This window comes from Erinaceus europaeus, chromosome 10 (assembly GCF_950295315.1).
Source record: "Erinaceus europaeus chromosome 10, mEriEur2.1, whole genome shotgun sequence".
NCBI lineage: Eukaryota > Metazoa > Chordata > Mammalia > Eulipotyphla > Erinaceidae > Erinaceus > Erinaceus europaeus.
The window spans coordinates 23,450,678-23,469,674 of NC_080171.1; the positions used below are offsets into that span (position 1 = coordinate 23,450,678).

General features: G+C 39.8%; 1 protein-coding gene across 2 annotated transcripts in view; it reads right to left on the reverse strand.

Annotated features, from left to right (window-relative positions):
• The window catches only part of TRPM6 (transient receptor potential cation channel subfamily M member 6), a 146,818-nt gene that overhangs the window by 66,881 nt on the left and 60,940 nt on the right, over positions 1-18,997 (reverse strand). For both annotated transcript variants that reach the window (XM_060199294.1, XM_060199295.1), the window contains exons 4-5: positions 6,214-6,287; positions 697-735 (exon numbers count right to left, since the gene is read on the reverse strand). In XM_060199294.1, coding sequence (XP_060055277.1) covers positions 697-735; positions 6,214-6,287 — 113 coding nt within the window. The remainder of the gene's footprint in view (positions 1-696; positions 736-6,213; positions 6,288-18,997) is intronic.

The window sequence follows — 18,997 nt, forward strand, 5'->3', positions numbered from 1 at the left end:
GGGATCCATGATTGCTCAGCAAATTGTTTGGCTTCATATGTTAACTCTCTTTTCAATCACCAGGTTCCAGATGCCACCAGGATGCTGGCTAGGCTTCCCAGGATTGAAGACCCCACCAATGTGTCCTGGAGCTCAGCTTCCCCAGAGACACACCCTACTAGGGAAAGAGAGAGGCAGACTGGGGGTATGGACCGACCAGTCAACGCCCATGTTCAGCGGGGAAGCAACTACAGAAGCCAGACCTTCTACCTTCTGCAACCCTCAACGACCCTGGGTCTATGCTCCCAGAGGGATAGAGAATGGGAAAGCTACCATGGGAGGGAGTGGGTTATGGGGATCGGGTGGTGGGAATTGTGTGGAGTTGTACCCCTCCTACCTTATGCTTTTGTTCACTAATCCTTTCTTAAATAAAAAATTTTAAAAAAATAAATAAATAAATAAATAAATAAAAATAAATCTGATAAATAAAAAAAAAAAAGATATAGTACAGTGGCTAGAGCTTTGAACTTAAGAGTTAGATGCCCTGAATTTGACCCCCAGCATCGCATGTGCCAGAGTGATGCTCTGGCTCTCTCTCCTTCTCTCACTGTAATCAATAAATAAATCTTGAAAAAGAGAGAATAACAAAATTGTACCAAATTGTTTTATTTATTACAGCATGCCAAACTAGTTCAGTATTATTCATCTAAATCTTACCTGATTAAATTCTGACAGACTTGGCATCCAGCAGTACATCTAAATTAAAGAAATAGAATCTCTTAGTTTACTGGTGTATTTGGAAACACATGTAATGTTTACACTACAGCAAATATCTGTTATCCTCCATGGTCTAGGAATCAGGGTTTGCTGACTACTCAAACATCATACGCAAATATTCCCATATGTCATTTACCAAATGTAATTATACTACAGCAATCTTGATCTGCTTAAGAGAATGCTGAGCTTGGAACCAAATTATCTAGACTTAAATCTCATTAATTTAAGGGCATTCCTCTAAGCTCCAGTTTTCAACAGGATTTTTAAAAATATGTCTGCTTCATAAGATTAGTAAAAGGATGGGATGCATTGGATCGACCTTCTCGTGGTGCATCCCGTGAGTACCCATTTATTGGGGAAACTGACCATCCTTCCTAGCCGACTGAATCCACATGGATCCCAGTCACTTTCAAAGCCAGCAACAAGCAGACATAAGGCTCAACCTGACGCTGTTGACTGGCTGCGGAAGAAGGGCAAACGCTAGAAGAAGAAGAAGTAAAAGGATTATCTGAGATGTTATATGTAAAGTGTCTTACAGTTCCTGGCATATTACAGTACTTACATTAAGTATGCATAATAATGGTGCCTAACTGCTTGGTACTGGACCATGAATAGACACATTGACCAGTGGAATAGAATTGAGAGCCAAGAAGTAAGCCGTCACACCTATAGACATCTAATCTTTGACAAAGGTGCCCAGATTATTAAATGGGGAAAGATGAGTCTCTTTAACAAATGGTGTTGGAAAAAAATGGGTTGAAACATGAAGAAGAATGAAACTGAACCACTATATTTCACCAAATACAAAAGTAAATTCCAAGTGGATCAAGAACTTGGATGTTAGACCACAAACTATCAGATACTTAGAGAAAAATATTGGCAGAACTCTTTTCCACATAAATTTTAAAGACATCTTCAATGAAATGAATCCAATTACAAAGAAGACTAAGGTAAGCATAAACCTATGAGACTACATCAAATTAAAAAGCTTCTGCACAGCAAAAGAAACCACTACCCAAAAGAGGAGACCCCTCACAGAATGGAAGATCTTTGCATGCCATACATCAGACAAGAGCCTAGTAACCAGAATATATAAAGAGCTTGCCAAACTCTACAACAAGATAACAAATAACCCCATCCAAAAATGGGGAGAGGACATGGACAGAATATTCACCACAGAAGAGATACAAAAGGCCAAGAAACACATGAAAAAATGCTCCAAGTCTCTGATTGTCAGAGAAATGCAAATAAAGACAACAATGAGATACCACTTCACTCCTGTGAGAATGTCATACATCAGAAAAGGTAACAGCAGCAAATGCTGGAGAGGGTGTGGGGTCAAAGGAACCCTCCTGCACTGCTGGTGGGAATGTCAATTGGTCCAACCTCTGTGGAGAACAGTCTGGAGAACTCTCACAAGGCTAGAAATGGACCTACCCTATGACCCTGCAATTCCTCTCCTGGGGATATATCCTAAGGAACCCAACACATCCATCCAAAAAGATCTGTGTACACATATGTTCTTGGCAGCATAATTTGTAATAGCCAAAACCTGGAAGCAACCCAGGTGTCCAACAACAGATGAGTGGCTGAGCAAGTTGTGCTCTATTTACACAATGGAATACTACTCAGCTTTAAAAAAAATGGTGACTTCACCGTTTTCAGCCGATCTTGGATGGACCTTGAAAAATTCATGTTAAGTGAAATAAGTCAGAAACAGAAGGATGAATATGGGATGATCTCACTCTCAGGCAGAAGTTGAAAAACAAGATCAGAAGAGAGAACACAAGTAGAACCTGAACTGGAATTGGTGTATTGCACCAAAGTAAAAGACTCTGGGGTTGGGGTGGGTGGGAGAATACAAGTCCAAAAAGGATGACAGAGGAGTGGGGGTTGTATTGTTATATGGGAAACTGGGGAATGTTATGCATGTACAAAGTATTGTATTTACTGTTGAATGTAAAACATTAATTCCCCAATAAAGAAATAAAAATAATAATAATAATAACGGTGCCTACAATTATTATTCTATGGATATAGCATAGAACACAGCAAGAATCATAAAATTCATACAGCACTGTCAAATCAAGGAAAATTTGGTATGATTATAATTACTGTCCTTATTCTTTTTTTATGATTCAAAAGAACCTTCTGGATTCTGAGGTTGGCATTGTGATCAGCAATGATCATATTTTAGATATGAAGAAATTTTAACTAGATATAGACTCTAGTTTAAAATATTGGAAGGGGGCTGGGGGCAGTACACCTGGTAGAGCATACATTTTACCTTGTGCAAGAATGTAGGTTCGAAACCCCAGTTCCCACCTGCAGGGAGGAATTTTCATGAACAGTGAAGCAGATCTGCAAGTGTCTCTCTTTCTCCCTCTCTAGCTTCCCCTTCCCTCTAGATTTCTCTTTGTCCTGTCAAATTAAAAGAAAAATGACTGCCAGGAACAGTGGATTCATAGTGCAGGTACCAAGCCCCAGCACAGCAATAACCCTGGTGGGGGGGGAATAATAATAATATATATACTGGAAGGGGCTGACAAAATAGCACACTTAGATAATGCACTGCTTTGCCAATGTCTACAACCACGCTCTAAATTCTGCCCCCAACACAATGAAAGAAGCTTCACTATGGTATGTTCCTTCTCTCTCTCCCTCTCCCTCTTTCCCTCTCTCCCTCTCTCCCTCTCCCTCTCCCTCTCCTTCTGCCTCTCCTTCTCCCTTTCCTTCTCCCTCTCTACCAAAAAAATTAATTAACTAATTACGGGAAGAAAAGATGGTGTTGAAAATTGAGTTTTTCTTTTCTTTTCTTTTTTTTTTTTTACCAGAGCACTACTCAGCTCTGGTTTATGGTAGTACAGGGGATTGAACCTAGGACTTTAGAGCCTCAGGCTTGGGAGTCTCTGCATAACCATTACGCTACCTACCCCACCTGAATTTTTCTAAATTATTCAGGGTTTTCACATCCTTCTGTTTCTGCCTTGAGGGAGTGTCATCTCCCAGAAGCTTTATTTCAACAACAAATTCAAAATGATATTGTAGCAAGTCTATCAAATTAGTTTCTTACTAGATGTTACAAAAATAATAACAGATAACTTTTTATCTAAATATAAAATAGAAGCCTACCACCTTTTTTGTGTTCCATAAGGTAGAAAACTACATAAAAGATTCAATTTTTTTAGAATCTTGATAGGATAAAGAGGCTGGCACAGGAAGAATGCATTGGCATGCATCAATGACACTTTTTACAATCATACAGTCATATTCACGGAATACAATCATTGATATTTTTAATGAAGCTATAGCCTAATGACCTAATCTTTATAGCTTTCCATTGGGTTCAAGGAGAGTGTAGAGATGATCTTTCCATTTCCAGAAGCAGCAACCTCAGCAGCTCACTCTGCCTTCTACTGCAACCAACATCACAAGATGTTATGAGATGATGGAGGAGCCAAGGTTACCTGGTTATCCTGTAAACATTTTACAAGTAAGTCAAATGAGAATTTCCAATCTCAGGACTTGAAAGATTTAGGTAATTCTGTGAGGGTGGGACTAGTAAATATTTAACAAAGGCAAAGAATACTGGTTCACTCAACCCAAGAGTCTCGGAGATGTCATCATGCTAAATTTCAAATGAACATAAGGTCAAATGCCCAGAGGGATCTAGAAAGCAAAGTGATCTCCCTAATTAAAATACAGCTCTTTCATTTTCCATTCCTTCTAATTTCTTTTCCCCAAGGGCAATGGCACTCAAGTCTTAATTTTCTGAACCCAATGACTTTTTTTTCCCCTGTCTCCCATGGCTGCTATTTTGAATTTGTTCTACAAGTATAGCTTCCACAGGATCATCAAGTTCAGTCGTCAAATTCAAATCATTCCATTCAGTTTGCTATCCATTATTTGCACAAACAAAAACCTGTGACTAGAACATAGGACTAAAGTAAATTGTTTGCATAATCTAAGTATGGTGTCCTGAAATATCCTAGAGTCTACCCTCCATACATACTTCAGTTAGAAATAGAGAACATTAACAATATTTTTAATGTTTTTATTTAGAAGTTGTGTGTTTTTTTTTATCTAAACCCCCTGGAATGAAGGTGCACAAGATATGTCCTTGACCACTAAGAAGAAAAGGAGAATGAAAGTTGAAACAGAGAAATCTACTACTAAAAAAGAAGCTAATAAAAACGCAAAACGTACTAATAGTGACAAAGGTTCCATCAGGGTGAGGTCAATATGGTGAATCTTTTTCTTTATATATCATTTAGCTGCTAAACAGACGCTCTGTGGCAGGCTCTGGCATAGACACTGGAGTTGTTATGAAGAAAAAAATTTATCAGTAAGGTTTCTATACATATTAGAAATCTCAGTTGGGGGGGTAGATAGCATAATGGTTAATGCAAAGAGATTCTCATGCCTGAGACTCCAAAGTCCCAGGTTCAGTCCCCCATACCACCAAGAATAAGAGCTGAGCAGTAATCAGGTAAAAGGAAGGAAGGAAGGAAGGAAGGAAGGAAGGAAGGAAGGAAGGAAGGAAGGAAGGAAGGAAAGAAGGAAAAACGAAGGAACAAAGGCGAGGCCGGCTGCTACTGTACCTGGCTGAGCATACATGTTACAATGAGCAATGACCCAGGTTCAAGCCCCCAGTCCCCACATACAGGGGGAAAGCTTTTTGAGTGGTGAAGCAGTGCTGCAGGTGTCTCTCTCCCTTTCTTTTTTTATTGTTTTTTATTATCTTTATTTATTGGATAGAGACATCGAGAAATTGAGAGGAAGGAGGATATAGAGAGCAAAACAGGTGCTAGACTGGTAGTGGTGCACCTGGCTGAGTGTACATGCTACAATGTACAAGGACGTGGGTTCAAGGCTTCTGTCAGTCCCCACCTGCAGATGGAAAGCTTTGTGAGTGGTGAAGCAGTGTTACAAGTGTCTCTCTGTCTCTCTCCCTCTCTATTACCCCATTCCCTCTCAATTTCTGTCTGTTACTATCTAATAAACAATAGAGCTAATAAAAAGATAAAATGCTAAAGAGAGAGAGAGACCTGCAGTACTACTTCATCACTCACAAAGCCTTCCCCTTGCAGGTGGGTACCAAGGGCTTGAACCCAGGTCCTTGTGCATTGTAACATGTGAACTCAATATGGTTTCCCACCACCTAGCCCCCCTCTCTCTCCCTATGTCACCCCCTTCCCTCTCAATTTCTGGCTGTCTCAATCAAATAAGTAATTAAAGAAATTTTTAAAAAATATTTTTAAAAAGAAAGGAAGTCTGGTGTGAATTTCTATAATAATCATGTATTGTTTTTACTAATTTAAAGAAGCAAACATCAATTAAAAATAAACATTAATCATACAGACATCAAGTCCTCTAAGAACCTCTGATCTACAAAGCTCCCATAAACAGTTCTCCAAGTAGCATTTCATTCAAAAGAAGAATAACTTAAAATTGTACCTGTGAGGGTCTTTTGAGCTGGGTATGATTTTGTTACACTCTCGCTTGTCAAACACTCCTTCAATCCAGGATTTCTGGAATTGAACAGATAGTTTTATTACTTTTATATTCTAATTAAGCATAATAACAGTGCAATCAACTTATGGAAGGCAAGGGTTATTGATAATTCAGGAATTAAAATGCCAACAACAACCCAAAACAGGTTAAGTACTTAGCGGCTTCTCTTACAAGCAAGCTACACAAATAAACCAAGTGAACACAAATATGTTTACAAAGTTCATTATAATTATTCTTTTCAAGAATATTTATTTATTAATATGTGTGTGCGTGAGAGAGAAAGAGAGAGAGAGAGAGACGGAGAGAGGATATCCCTCTCGCATATGCAATGCCAGGAATAAAACTTAGGACCTTACATTTGTTAAGTCCTACAGTCTGGCTGTTGTAATTTCATTAAATGAAAGCTCCCTAAGTGCACAAACTCTAGTAGGAATGTAAACATAAGAATGACGCCTTCTATAAATTCCACTAAAAGTGAGTTTTATGCCTGGTTCCATAATGCTGCAGAGTGAATATCAAGCTCTCAAACTTCAAAATACTCATTGTAGCCCCTCATGGCTAAGATTTCTCAAGAATCTGGAAAAGGTAAGAAAAAGAAATGAGTTGATACACTTCCTGTAACCACGTGTTATCACTAGGTGTGCTGCTTCACATGGCCCAGTCAATAACTCCCTAAATCCAAGTAGTACTTTGATACTCACTCACCCTCCTAAGAGAATCTGTCCCATACCAAAAAATTCTAATCCAGTCAATTTCTTCCAGAAACTGTATTAGAATTCTAGAATAAAGAGGAGGTGGAGAAGAAGAAGGAGAAAAAATAGAAGCAGGAGGAGGAGGAGGAGCAGGAGGAGGAGAGAGAGAGGGAGGGGAAGGGGGAGGGGAAGGGGAAGAATGAGAATTCTAGATGCAAGAGGACACTGGATCCACAATAAAACCCAACAAAATTATGAACCTGAATTTTTCCAAACATAATAAAAGTAAAATTGATCATTTGGAAACTGTCGAATAGTGTGTGCTTTGCCATGTGTGCCAGGTTCAAGTCCAACCCCCACCATGTTGAACGAAGCTTTAGTACTATGGTAGTACTATGGTATCTGTCTTTTTCTTTCTCTCTCCTTCCTTCCCTCTGTATCTATTTAAAAAAAAAAGAGAGAGAGAGAGAACTCCATATGGGGTAAAAGTATATATAAGTGTAGAGTCGGCAAAATATCTCCTCTGGATAATGTACCTACTAGACTGTGACCCAGGTTCCAGCCCAGTCCTCGCCAACTGGAAAAAGCTTCAGTATTGTGAAGCTCTCTTCTTTTCTGGTCCTTTACCCAGCCATGACATCATCTCCCCAGACAATAACTTGGATCCACTGTCATATCAGATGTCAGGCTCAGGGGCAAAAAGAAAAAGAAAAAAAAAATAGTATAGCCACAGGCCCTTTGGAATGTAACTAAAATAAGCCTGCTAGCTATCTACAAAATGGAGGACCCAACACTTCATCTGCACTACTGCAGCCTTTAGGTCCTTGATTGGTCAACAATTTGGCTTTGTAAGTTAACTCTCTTGTCAACCACCAGGTTCCAGATGCTAGCATGATGCCAACCAGACTTCCCTGGACAGACAACCCCACCAGTGTGTCCTGGAGCTCTGCTTCCCCAGAGCCCTTCCCCAGGGAAAGAAAATGACAGGCTGGGAGTATGGATCTACCTGTCAATGCCCATGTTCAGCGGGGAAGCAATTACAGAAGCCAGACTTTCAAACTTCTGCATCCCACGATGACCTTGGGTCCATACTCCCAGAGGGATAAAGAATAGGAAGCTATCAGGGGAAGGGAGGGGATGCAGAGTTCTGGTGGTGGGAACTGTGTGAAGCCCTACCCCTCTTCTCCTATGGTTTTGTCAATGTTTCTTTTTTATAAATAAAATTTTTTAATTAAAAAATAATATAATAATAATCAGCCCAGAGCAGTGAAAGCCCAGTGATGACTAAACAAATGATTAAATGTGGCTATTATAACTTTATACAGATATGGGTTATTAAAACAGTGATGAGAGGACAGGGAGCCAATGATTACAAGGTGGCTTCTTTTGTTTTTCCCAGACTCCTACTCAGTTCTGTCTTATGGTGGTGCTGGGAATTGAACCTGGGGCCTCAGAGCTGTCTCCCCTGCCCAAAAGGTGGCTTTCTCAAACTTCTTGTCAGTCTCATCCAACACTGAAGGGAAGGCATTGGGCTGGAAAACATTTCAAATCCAATACTGAAATCTCACTCTCACACTGTTCTTGAGTCCCTAGATGACCATAAAGGAGTTCAGATCATGTAACCTCAAACTGATAGACTGCTTATTTTGAGCTGAAAGATATTTGAAACATAGTGAATATAAAGAGGGGAAACAACATGATGGACACAAAACAGACAGTCATGCCTGAGGCTCCAAGCTCCCAGGTTCAATCCCAGTGCCACCACCTTAAGTGAGAGTTAAGCAGTGCTCTGGTACCATGACAACCTGACTCCCCAGGCAGATGACCTCACCAGTGTGCACTGGAACCTCATCTCTCTGGAACCCTGCACCACTAGAGAAAGACAGAAACAGCCTGGCAGTATGGATCGACCTGCCAATGCCCATGTTCAGCAGAGAAGCAATTAGAAGCCAGACCTCCCACCTTCTGCATCCCATAATGATTCTTGGTCCATGCTCCCAGAAAGATAAGGAATAGGAAAGCTTCCAATGGAGGGGATGGGATATGGAACTCTGGTGGTGGGAAATGTGTGGAATTTTACCCCTGTTATCCTATGGTTTTGTTGATGTTTTCTGTTTTATAAATAAATTAAATTTTAAAATAATGCAAATAAATAAATTTTTTAAGAAAACAGAAAATACAAAGAAGCTTTCTTTAAATGCCTTAATCTGCCTAACGACAGATCTCACAAAAGGAAGCAATTGTCACATATCACCTCCCAGGGAGTTTCACCAACACTTCTGATTCTTACATTGCCTCTGCCTTTCCCCTAGTGAGGTAATAATATAAGTTTCCAAATCTCAACCTTTTCTGGGCATTTACTTTTGTTTCCCTATGATTTCCCAAAGTATGGAATAATAGAAATTAATAAAGGTGTATGTTTTCCTATTTTATTCTGCCAGTTGTCAATTTATTTCATAAGACCTGTTATCAAATGTTGGAAGGGAAAGTTATTTCACCTATACAAAAACATTTTGCCACTACTGAAGCCTTTATATACTTCACTATCAAGTGCATGGCTCTTGTTTAATATGCACCAACTCTAAAGATAACTATTTACTGCGGAGTAAAACTGTGCAATTAGAGCACAGCTCTTGTTCAGAAAGAGAAGGGAAGGTGGAACAGATATTGGCTGGTTGGTTGCTATGTAACTTAACCTTATCTATAAATAAGGGAAATTTCCCAAATCAAACCCAGGGCTATCTTAAAGTCATTCTTCACTCTAACTCTTTTACATAGTCAGCACTTTTAAAAAAAATTTTATGTTTCAAGACATTCACTAAACTGGCACCACACTACAAACATATAAACTAGGAAAAAATCGAAAGTCACTGAATTTGGAACAAAGTAAACTGACTTCCAACAGATGAGTGGCTGAGCAAGTTGTGGTATATACACAATGGAATACTAGTCAGCTGTAAAAAATGGTGACTTCACCGTTTTCAGCCGATCTTGGATGGACCTTGAAAAAATCATGTTGAGTGAAATAAGTCAGAAACAGAAGGATGAATATGGGATGATCTCACTTTCAGGCCGAAGTTGAAAAACAAGACCAGAAAAGAAAACACAAGTTGAACCTGAAATGGAATTGGAGTATTACACCAAAGTAAAAGACTCTGGGGTGGGTGGGTGGGTGGGCAGAATACAGGTCCATGAAAAATGATGAATGAAATAGTGGGGGTTGTATTGTTAAATGGGAATCTGGGGAATGTTATGCATGTTCAAACTATTGTATTTACTGTTGAATGTAAAACATTAATTCCCCAATAAAGAAATAAATTATTAAAAAAAAAAAGTAAACTGACTTCAAAATCTACTGTAACAGAACTGCATTATATAATCTTTGAGAATCAGTAAGCCCTGTTTCCCATTCAATAATATTAACAACTTTATTTATTCATTCTCTAAGCATCTAATTTTGCAAAACATTGAGAAAGATGCTACAGGAAGTTAATATGCCCTTAAAAAGCTCTTCAGGGGAGTTAGGCGGTAGTGCAATGGGTTAAGCGCAGGTGGTGTGAAGCTCAAGGACTGGTGTAAGGGTCCCGGTTCGAGCCCCAGCTCCCCACCTGCAGGGGAGTCATTTCACAAGCTGTGAAGCATGTCTGCAGGTGTCTATCTTTCTCTCCCCCTCTCTAGCTTCCCCTCCTCTCTCCAATTCTCTCTGTCCTATTCAACAACGTGACATCAATAACAACAATAATAACTACAACAATAAAACAACAAGGGCAACAAAAGGGAATACATAAGTAAATATTTAAAAAAAGCTCTTCAGGGGGTCGGGCAATAGTGCAGCGGGTTAAGCACACATGCACAAAGCACAAGGACCAGCATGAGGATCCCAGTTTGAGTCCCCAGCTCCCCACCTGCAGGGTAGTCGCTTCACAAGCAGTGAAGCAGGTCTGCAGGTTTCTTATCTTTCTTTTTTTTATTTATCTTATTGTTTAATTTTTTTATTTATTTAAAAAAGGAGACATCAACAAAACCATAGGATAAGAGGGGTACAACTCCACATAATTCCCTCCGCCAGATCTTCCTATCCTATCCCCTCCCCTGATAGCTTTCCTATTCTTTATCCCTCTGGGAATATGGACCCAAGGTCATTGTGAGATGCATAAGGTGGAAGGTCTGGCTTCTATAATTGCTTCCCCACTGAACATGGGCATTGACAGGTCGATCCATACTCCTAGCCTGCCTCTCTCTTTCCCTAGTGGAGTGGAGCTCTGGGGAAGCAGAGCTCCAGGACAGATTGGTGGGGTTGTCTGTCCAGGGAAGTCTGGTTGGCATCATGCTAGCATCTGGAACCTGGTGGTTGACAAGAGAGTTAACATACAAAGCCAAACAAGTTGTTGAACAATCATGGACCTAAAGGCTGGAATAGTGCAGATGAAGTGTTGGGGGGTCCTCCATTTTGTATGGCAAAGGTTTCTTATCTTTCTCTCCCCCTCTATGTCTCCCCTCTCTGTCCTATCCAACAACAGCAGCACTGACAAGAATAATAATAATGACAACAAGGGTAACAACAAGGGCAACAAAATGGGGGAAATGGCCTCCAGGAGCAGTGGATTCATAGTAAAAAAAAAAAAAAAAAAACGGGGGGAGCTTTTCATTCACAATTTCAAAATACCTGCATTCATTCAAACAACATTTGAGGATAAACTCCCATCCTACTGCTGGAAATTCTATGGCAATTAAGATAAGGAAAATTGGGTTGAACCGTGCACTGAAGGAACTTAAATAAAGAGGAGTAAACAGATAAGCTGTATTGTTAAACTTATTATGCAACAACTTTTTTTTTTAAACCAGAGCACTGTTCAGCTCTGGTGTATGTTGGTGTGGGGGATTGAACCTGGGACTTTGGAGCCTCAGGCATAAGAGTCTGTTTGCATAATCATTATGCTATCTACCCTCCGCCCTTCAACAACTTTTTTTTAATGCAGCACTGGAGAATTAACCCAGCACTGCAATCATGAGCAATACCAACACTTAGCAACCTCCCTGATCCAGCCTTCCTACTCCTTGTTTCCTTTGAGAGAAGAATGAGAGCAGGAAAAGAGGAAGAAAGAAATATCACAGCACTGTTCTACCATCCATAGAGGTGCCAGGGCTTGAACCCATAGACTCACCCAGGGCTTCACATTTTGTTAACTCTAATGGATGACCTGTCTCCCAGTTCTACCAATGAACTACTAAACATAGTTCCCCCCTAAAAAAAAAAAAAACTTCCTAATTTAGAAGTCTATACATATATACATATAAATTAAGCAAGTTCTGTTCACCCACTCCCAGAACACTACTCAGCTCTGGCTGATGGTGTTGCAGGGGAATGAATTTACTACTTTGAAGCTACAAGCATGAAGTTATTTTTGCAAAACCATTAAACTACTTCCCAGTCTCTTCTTTCTTTTTTCTTTTAGCCAGAGCACCGCTCAAATTATGGTGGTACAGAGGATTGAACCAGAGACTCTAAGTGCCTCAAGCACTAAAGTATTGTTGCATAACCACTATGCTTTCTTCCCAGCGCTTGCATCTCTGAAGTCATGTGTCTGGTATTCATTCTGAAAAGAACTGTGTAGAGAAAAATCTCAAATATGGATCTGGAATCTAAAAATGTCATGTCTCTATTTGGTCCCTTCTGATGCTTCCCTTCGTTGTAGCTTCCATGATAAATAAGAATGCCCTGTCTTAAATAAATAAATAAATAAATAAATAGGTAAATAAATGTCCTGTTTTAAAGTGTATTATAATAATGTTAAGAAAAAAACAACCTAATAAACATCATGAATGCTATGATGTATAGGAGGGGGCAGAGTGCCTGAACTCTGTACTCACAAGCAGGAAGCCCCGGCTTCAATCCATACCAGAGCAATCCTCTAGTTCTGTCTCTCATCTCTGTCACAAATGAATGAATACACTGGGTTGTCAGAAAAGTCATGATGTATTTTTCTGGTTTTCTATGTAAAAATGTGTCCCAATTTTTCCAGCAACTGAATATAAGTAAATTTAAATATTAGTAATAACAATAACATTTACAGATCTCAAACTATATTATAGGGCCATAGTAATAAAAAATGCTTGGTACTTGAACAAAAATAGACACACTGACCAATGAAATAGAACTGAGAGTGCAGAAGTAAGCCCCCACACCTATGAATATCTAATTGTTTTTAAATAATTTATTTCTTTATTGGGGAATTAATGTTTTACATTCAACAGTAAATACAATAGTTTGTACATGCATAACATTCCCCAGATTCCCATTTAACAATACAACCCCCACTATGTCATTCATCATCTTTCATGGACCTGTATTCTCCCCACCCACCCACCCACCCCAGAGTCTTTTACTTTGGTGTAATACTCCAATTCCATTTCAGGTTCAACTTGTGTTTTCTTTTCTAATCTTGTTTTTCAACTTCGGCCTGAGAGTGAGATCATCCCATGAATATCTAATTTTTGACAAGGGGGCTTTTAACTATTAAATGGAGAAAGGAGAATCTCTTCAACAAATGGTGTTGGAAAAATTGGGTTGGAACATGAGGAAAAATGAAACTGAACCACTATATTTCATTACACATTAAAATAGATTTCAAATGCATCAAGAACATGGATGTCAGACAAGAAACTATCAAATACCTAGAAGAAAATATTGGCACAACACTTATCCATCTAAGTTTTATAGGCATCTTCAATGACTCAAGACCAATTGCAAAAAATAAATAAATAAATAAATAAAAATAAACCACTGGGACTACATCAAATTGAAAAGCTTCTGCACAGCAAAAGAAACCACCACAGAAACAAAGAGACCCTTTACAATAGGAGAAGATATTAACATGCCATAGATCAGACAAAAGGTCAAAAACTAAAATATATAGAGTTCAGCAAACTCAGTGACAAAAAAACAAATTACCCCATCCAAAAGTAGGGAGAGGACATGAAAAGAATATTCACCATAGAAGAGATCCAAACAGCCAACAGACATAAAAAAAAATGCTCCGAATCATTGGTTGTTAGAGAAATGCAGATAAATACAACAATGAAACACCACTTCACTCCTCTGAGGATGTCATGCATCAGAAAAAATAGTAATAACAAATGCTGGAGAGGTTACAGGGTAAAGTAACCCTTCTGCATTGTTGGTGGGAATGTAAATTGGTCCAACCCTTGTGCAAAATAGTCTGGAGAACTCTCAGAGGCTAGAAATAGACCTACCCTATATGACCCAGTAATTCCTCTCCTGGGGATATATCCTAGGAAATCAAACACAGTGATCCAGAAAGATCTGTATATACCTATGTTCATAGCAACACAATTTGTAATAGCCAAAACCTGGAAGCAACTTACATGTCCAACAATAGATGATTACCTGAGAAAGTTGTGAGATAGATATAGATATATATTCACCTCAACTTGGATGGAGCTTGAAGGAATCATGTTTAGTGATATAAGGCAGAAAGGGAAGGATAGATATGGGATAAATTCACTCATGGACAGAAGTTGAGAAATAAAAACAGTCATGCCAGAGGCTCTGAAGTCCTAGGTTCAATACCCTGCACCACCATAAGCCAGAGCTGAGCAGTGTTCTAAGAGAGAGAGAAAGAACAGAAAAGGTATACTGCAGGAGTCAGGGGGTAGTGAAGCAGGTTAAGTGCACGTGGCACAAAGCGCAAGGACCAGCGTAAGGATCTGGGTTTGAGCCCCGGCTCCCCATCTGCAGGGGAGTTGCTTCACAAGTGGTGAAGCAGGTCTGCAGGTGTCTTTCTCTCCCCCTCTGTCTTCCCCTCCTCTCTCCATTTCTCTCTGTCCTATCCAACAATGACATCAATAACTACAACAACAATAAAAAAAACAAGGGCAAAAAGGAAAATAAATATTTTTTTTTAAAAAAAAAGGTATACTGCACCAAAGTAAAGGACTCTGGGTGGATGGAGGTTGGGAGTAGAGGGCTTTCAGGTCCTGGTACCTGATGGTGAAGGAGGACTTATGCTGGGGTGGGGGGTAAGTGTTTTGCAAAAAATTGAGAAACTGTACCCATGTATCAACAACTGTATTTCCTGTAAACCATCAATCCCCCAAATACATACATACATACATACATACATACATACATACATACATACAAAAAGATGATCTGGTATTAATGTGTTCCTTTACCTCCTATCACAGTAACCTCTGGATACTAAAAAAATACATACGTGGGAGTTGGGCGGTAGCATAGGGGGTTAAGCGCACGTGACTGCAAAGTGCAAGGACCGGCAATAGGATCCCGGTTCGAGCCCCCAGCTCCCCACCTGCAGGGGAGTTGCTTCACAGGCGGTGAAGCAGGTCTGCAGGTGTCTGTCTTTCTCTCCATTTCTCTCTGTCCTATCCAACAACGATGATATCAATAATAACAACAATAAAAAAATACATATAGAGACATTTCAAATAATTGCTTTTTTATAGTTCACTCATGTCTTTGTGTATTTAAAGATTTATTTATTCAAAAATTGCTTGAAATGGGCTGGACAGTGGCACCAGGTTACACGCACATAGTACAGGTGTAAGGACCCACTCACGGATCCCAGTTCAAGCTACTGCTCCCCACCTGCAGGCATGAAGCAGGTCTGCAGGTGTTTAACTATCTCTCTCCCTATCTCCCCTCCTCTCTCAATTTCCTCCTCTCTGTCCTATCAAAAAAAAAAAAAATCAAACAGTGGATTCATAGTGCAGGTGCCAAGCACCAGTGATAACCCTAGAGACAAAAAAAAAAAGTTTCAAGTACTTGCTAAAGTTGCTTTTTTTTTTTTTTGCCTCCAGGGTTATCGCCACTACTATTCCACTGCTCCTGGAGGTCATTTTTCCCATTTTTGTTGCCCTTTTTGTTGTCGTTATCATTATTGTTGTTGTCATTGCTGCTGTTGTTGGATAGGACAAAGAGAACTCCAGAGAGGAGGGGAGACAGAGAAGGGGAGAAGACAGACACTTGCAGACCTGCTTCACCGTCTGTGAAGCAACTTCCCTGCAGGTGGGGACGGGGTGGGGGAGAGGGGCTCAGAACCAGTATCCTTACGCTGGTCCTTGCCCTTTGCACCATGTGCACTTAACCCACTGCCCTACAGCCCGACCCCCCTTAAAGCTTCTTTTATTTTTCTGTAGTTTTGTAGCCAGGGAGGTGACTGAGTGAGAAAGTTTTCCTGTGAGGCCACAGGTATGATCCCTAGCACCGCACATACCAAGTGGGGCACTTAACTTTCATCTCTCTCATGATATAAGGCAAGTGTGTGTGTGTGTGTGTGTGTGTGTGTGTGTGTGTGTGTGTGTGTGTATTATAGACAGAGACATACTTAAAGAATACTTTGTATATATACATTTGAGAGGAGTGGTAAGATATGGGAGTCTGAGGAAAGCTTCCTTGTTCTTATGGCACAGATTACCTAGTAACACTTTTTTTACAGGTCATATTTATTTATTTTGGATAGAGATGGAGAGAGATCTAGGAAGAGGGAGATAGAGTGGGAGAGAGAAAAAGAAACACCTGCAGCACTGCTCCTCCTCTTATGAAGATTCCCCCCTACAAGTGAGGACCAATGGCCTGAGTCTGGCTGTTTGCATACTGTAGCATGTCCACCTGCTTTGACATGTGCCCAACCCAGATATGGAGCCCTGACACACTACTTGGGAATACTAAAGCACTGAGGGAAGCTTTGGTACTGTGATGTTCTTCCACTCTCTCTGTCTCACTTTCTATAGAGAAAAATCTGCCCTGATGGTGAAACCCTGGTGTCAGCAAAAATAAATATGGACAATTTATTGTTTTAAAGTTTTCAGTATTTTAATTTATTGTTTTAAAGTTTTCAGTATTACTGCAGTAGAAGGTTTCAAAACAAAAACTGAGATGTACCTAATACTACAAAGAAAGTAATGAATTTTGACCATAATGAGTGAGCAAATTGAGAGAGAGTCAAGAAACAGAAAGTAAAAAAGAACAGCTAACAAAGATATCATGAGCTGGCAAGACAGTATAATGGTTCAGCAGAGACTTTCTTGCCTGAGGCGACAGGGTCCCAGATTCAGTTCCCAGCACCACCATCAGCCAGTGCTGAGCAATGCTCTGGAAAAAAAAAAATTACTATGCTCATTTATTAGATTAAAATGTGTACTTCCTTCTCCAAAGGGAGGTTGGATAACATACTCTACCACTTGAGGAAAATGGATCCTGAAATTAGTGTAGCCTGGAATGTTCCTAGCTGTGAAAACAGAATGTGAGCTCAGACCTACAGGGATGCAGAGGTTACAGAGGCTCCTGTGCTGAATATGGGCCCCAGGTCATCAATGGGATTTACAGCTAGCAATATTTATATACCTTCCCTATATTTGGGAGCTACTCTCTTCCCTGATCCAGCTTTCTAGTATTTCTTTCAACTATGACACCATCTCCCCCAGAAAATAACTTGGGTCCACCTACATATTAGATGTCAGGCTCAGGTAAAAACTAGTAAAGTCATGGATCCCTTGGAATACACCTAAAATAGACCTAGTAGCTTTTTCCAAAATGAAGACCCCTGCCAATCTTCATCTGCAATATTCCAACCTTTATAACTTAACTCTTTTTTCAGTCACCAGGTTCCAGATGCCAGCAGGATGCCAACTGGACTTCCCTAGGCAGACAACCCCACCAGTGTGTCCTGGAGCCCCACCTCCCCAGGGAAAGAAAGAGACAGGCTGGGAGTATGGATCGACCTGCCAATGCCCATGTTCAGCAGGGAAGCAATTACAGAAGCCAGACCTTCCACCTTCTGTACCTCATAATGACCCTGGGTCCGTACTCCCAGAGGGTTAAAGAATAGGAAAGCTATCAGGGGAGGAGTTGATATGGAGTTCTGATGGTGGGAATTATGTGGAGTTGTACCCCTCTTATCTATGGTCTTGTGTTTCCATTTTATAAATAAAAATTTTTAAATATATGTGCCTCCAAATATGTGAGTCTGAAGATCACTACACACTGAAATTTTGTAGAAGAATAAGTATAATTGAGAACAACTAAGTCAGAACAAAGTATCAATGAAAGAAAAATCAGGAAGGGGAAAGAGTAAAATGAATTTTATTCTCTAACCTGTAGGCAATCTTTATCAGCAAAATGAAGAAACCTTTCTCTCCAGGGATGACTAACCTCATGGGTCATTACAGGCATTTCCAGAAAACCAACTGTAAATTTTCACTGTCCTTTAACCTGGAAATAGACGCTTTATTACTATTTTTTTTAAAAATCACAGTCGGGAGTCGGGTGGTAGCACAGCGGATTAACTGCAGGTGGCGTGAAGCTCAAGGACTGGTGTAAGGATCCCGGTTCGAGCCCCGGCTCCCCAACTACAGGGGAATCGCTTCACAAGCAGTGAAGCAGATCTGCAGGTGTCTATCTTTCTCTACCCCTCTCTATTGTCCCCTTCTTGCTCCATTTTTCTCTGTCCTATCCAACAACGATGACATCAATAACAACAATGATAACTACAACAATAAAACAACAAGGGCGACAGAAGGGAATAAATAAATGAAAAAAAACTTTTAAAAAAATCACAGACACCCATGTCCAGTGGAGAAACAACTACAGAAGTCAGACCTTCCATCTTCTGCAGCCTATAATGACCCTGGGTCCATGCTCCGAGAGGAATAAAAAATACGGAAGCTTCCAGTGGAGGGGATAGGATATGGAACTCTGGTGGTGGGAAATGTGTGGAATTTTACCCCTCTTATCCTAAGTTTTGTTGATATTTTCTATTTTTTATTTCATAAATACATAAGACAAAAATAAAAAAAAATTTAAAAATCACAGTCATGTCAAATAAAATTTTACCACTGTGTACCTACCCAACTCATAGAAAAATGCAAATATATAAAACAGACGTGCTGCATTATAAATTTTATAATACTCTAACTGGGTTTATATTTTCAGTCTTTACTACTCATAGAACGTGTACACCAGGCTCAGCAATTTTTTAATAGGTATTTTAACA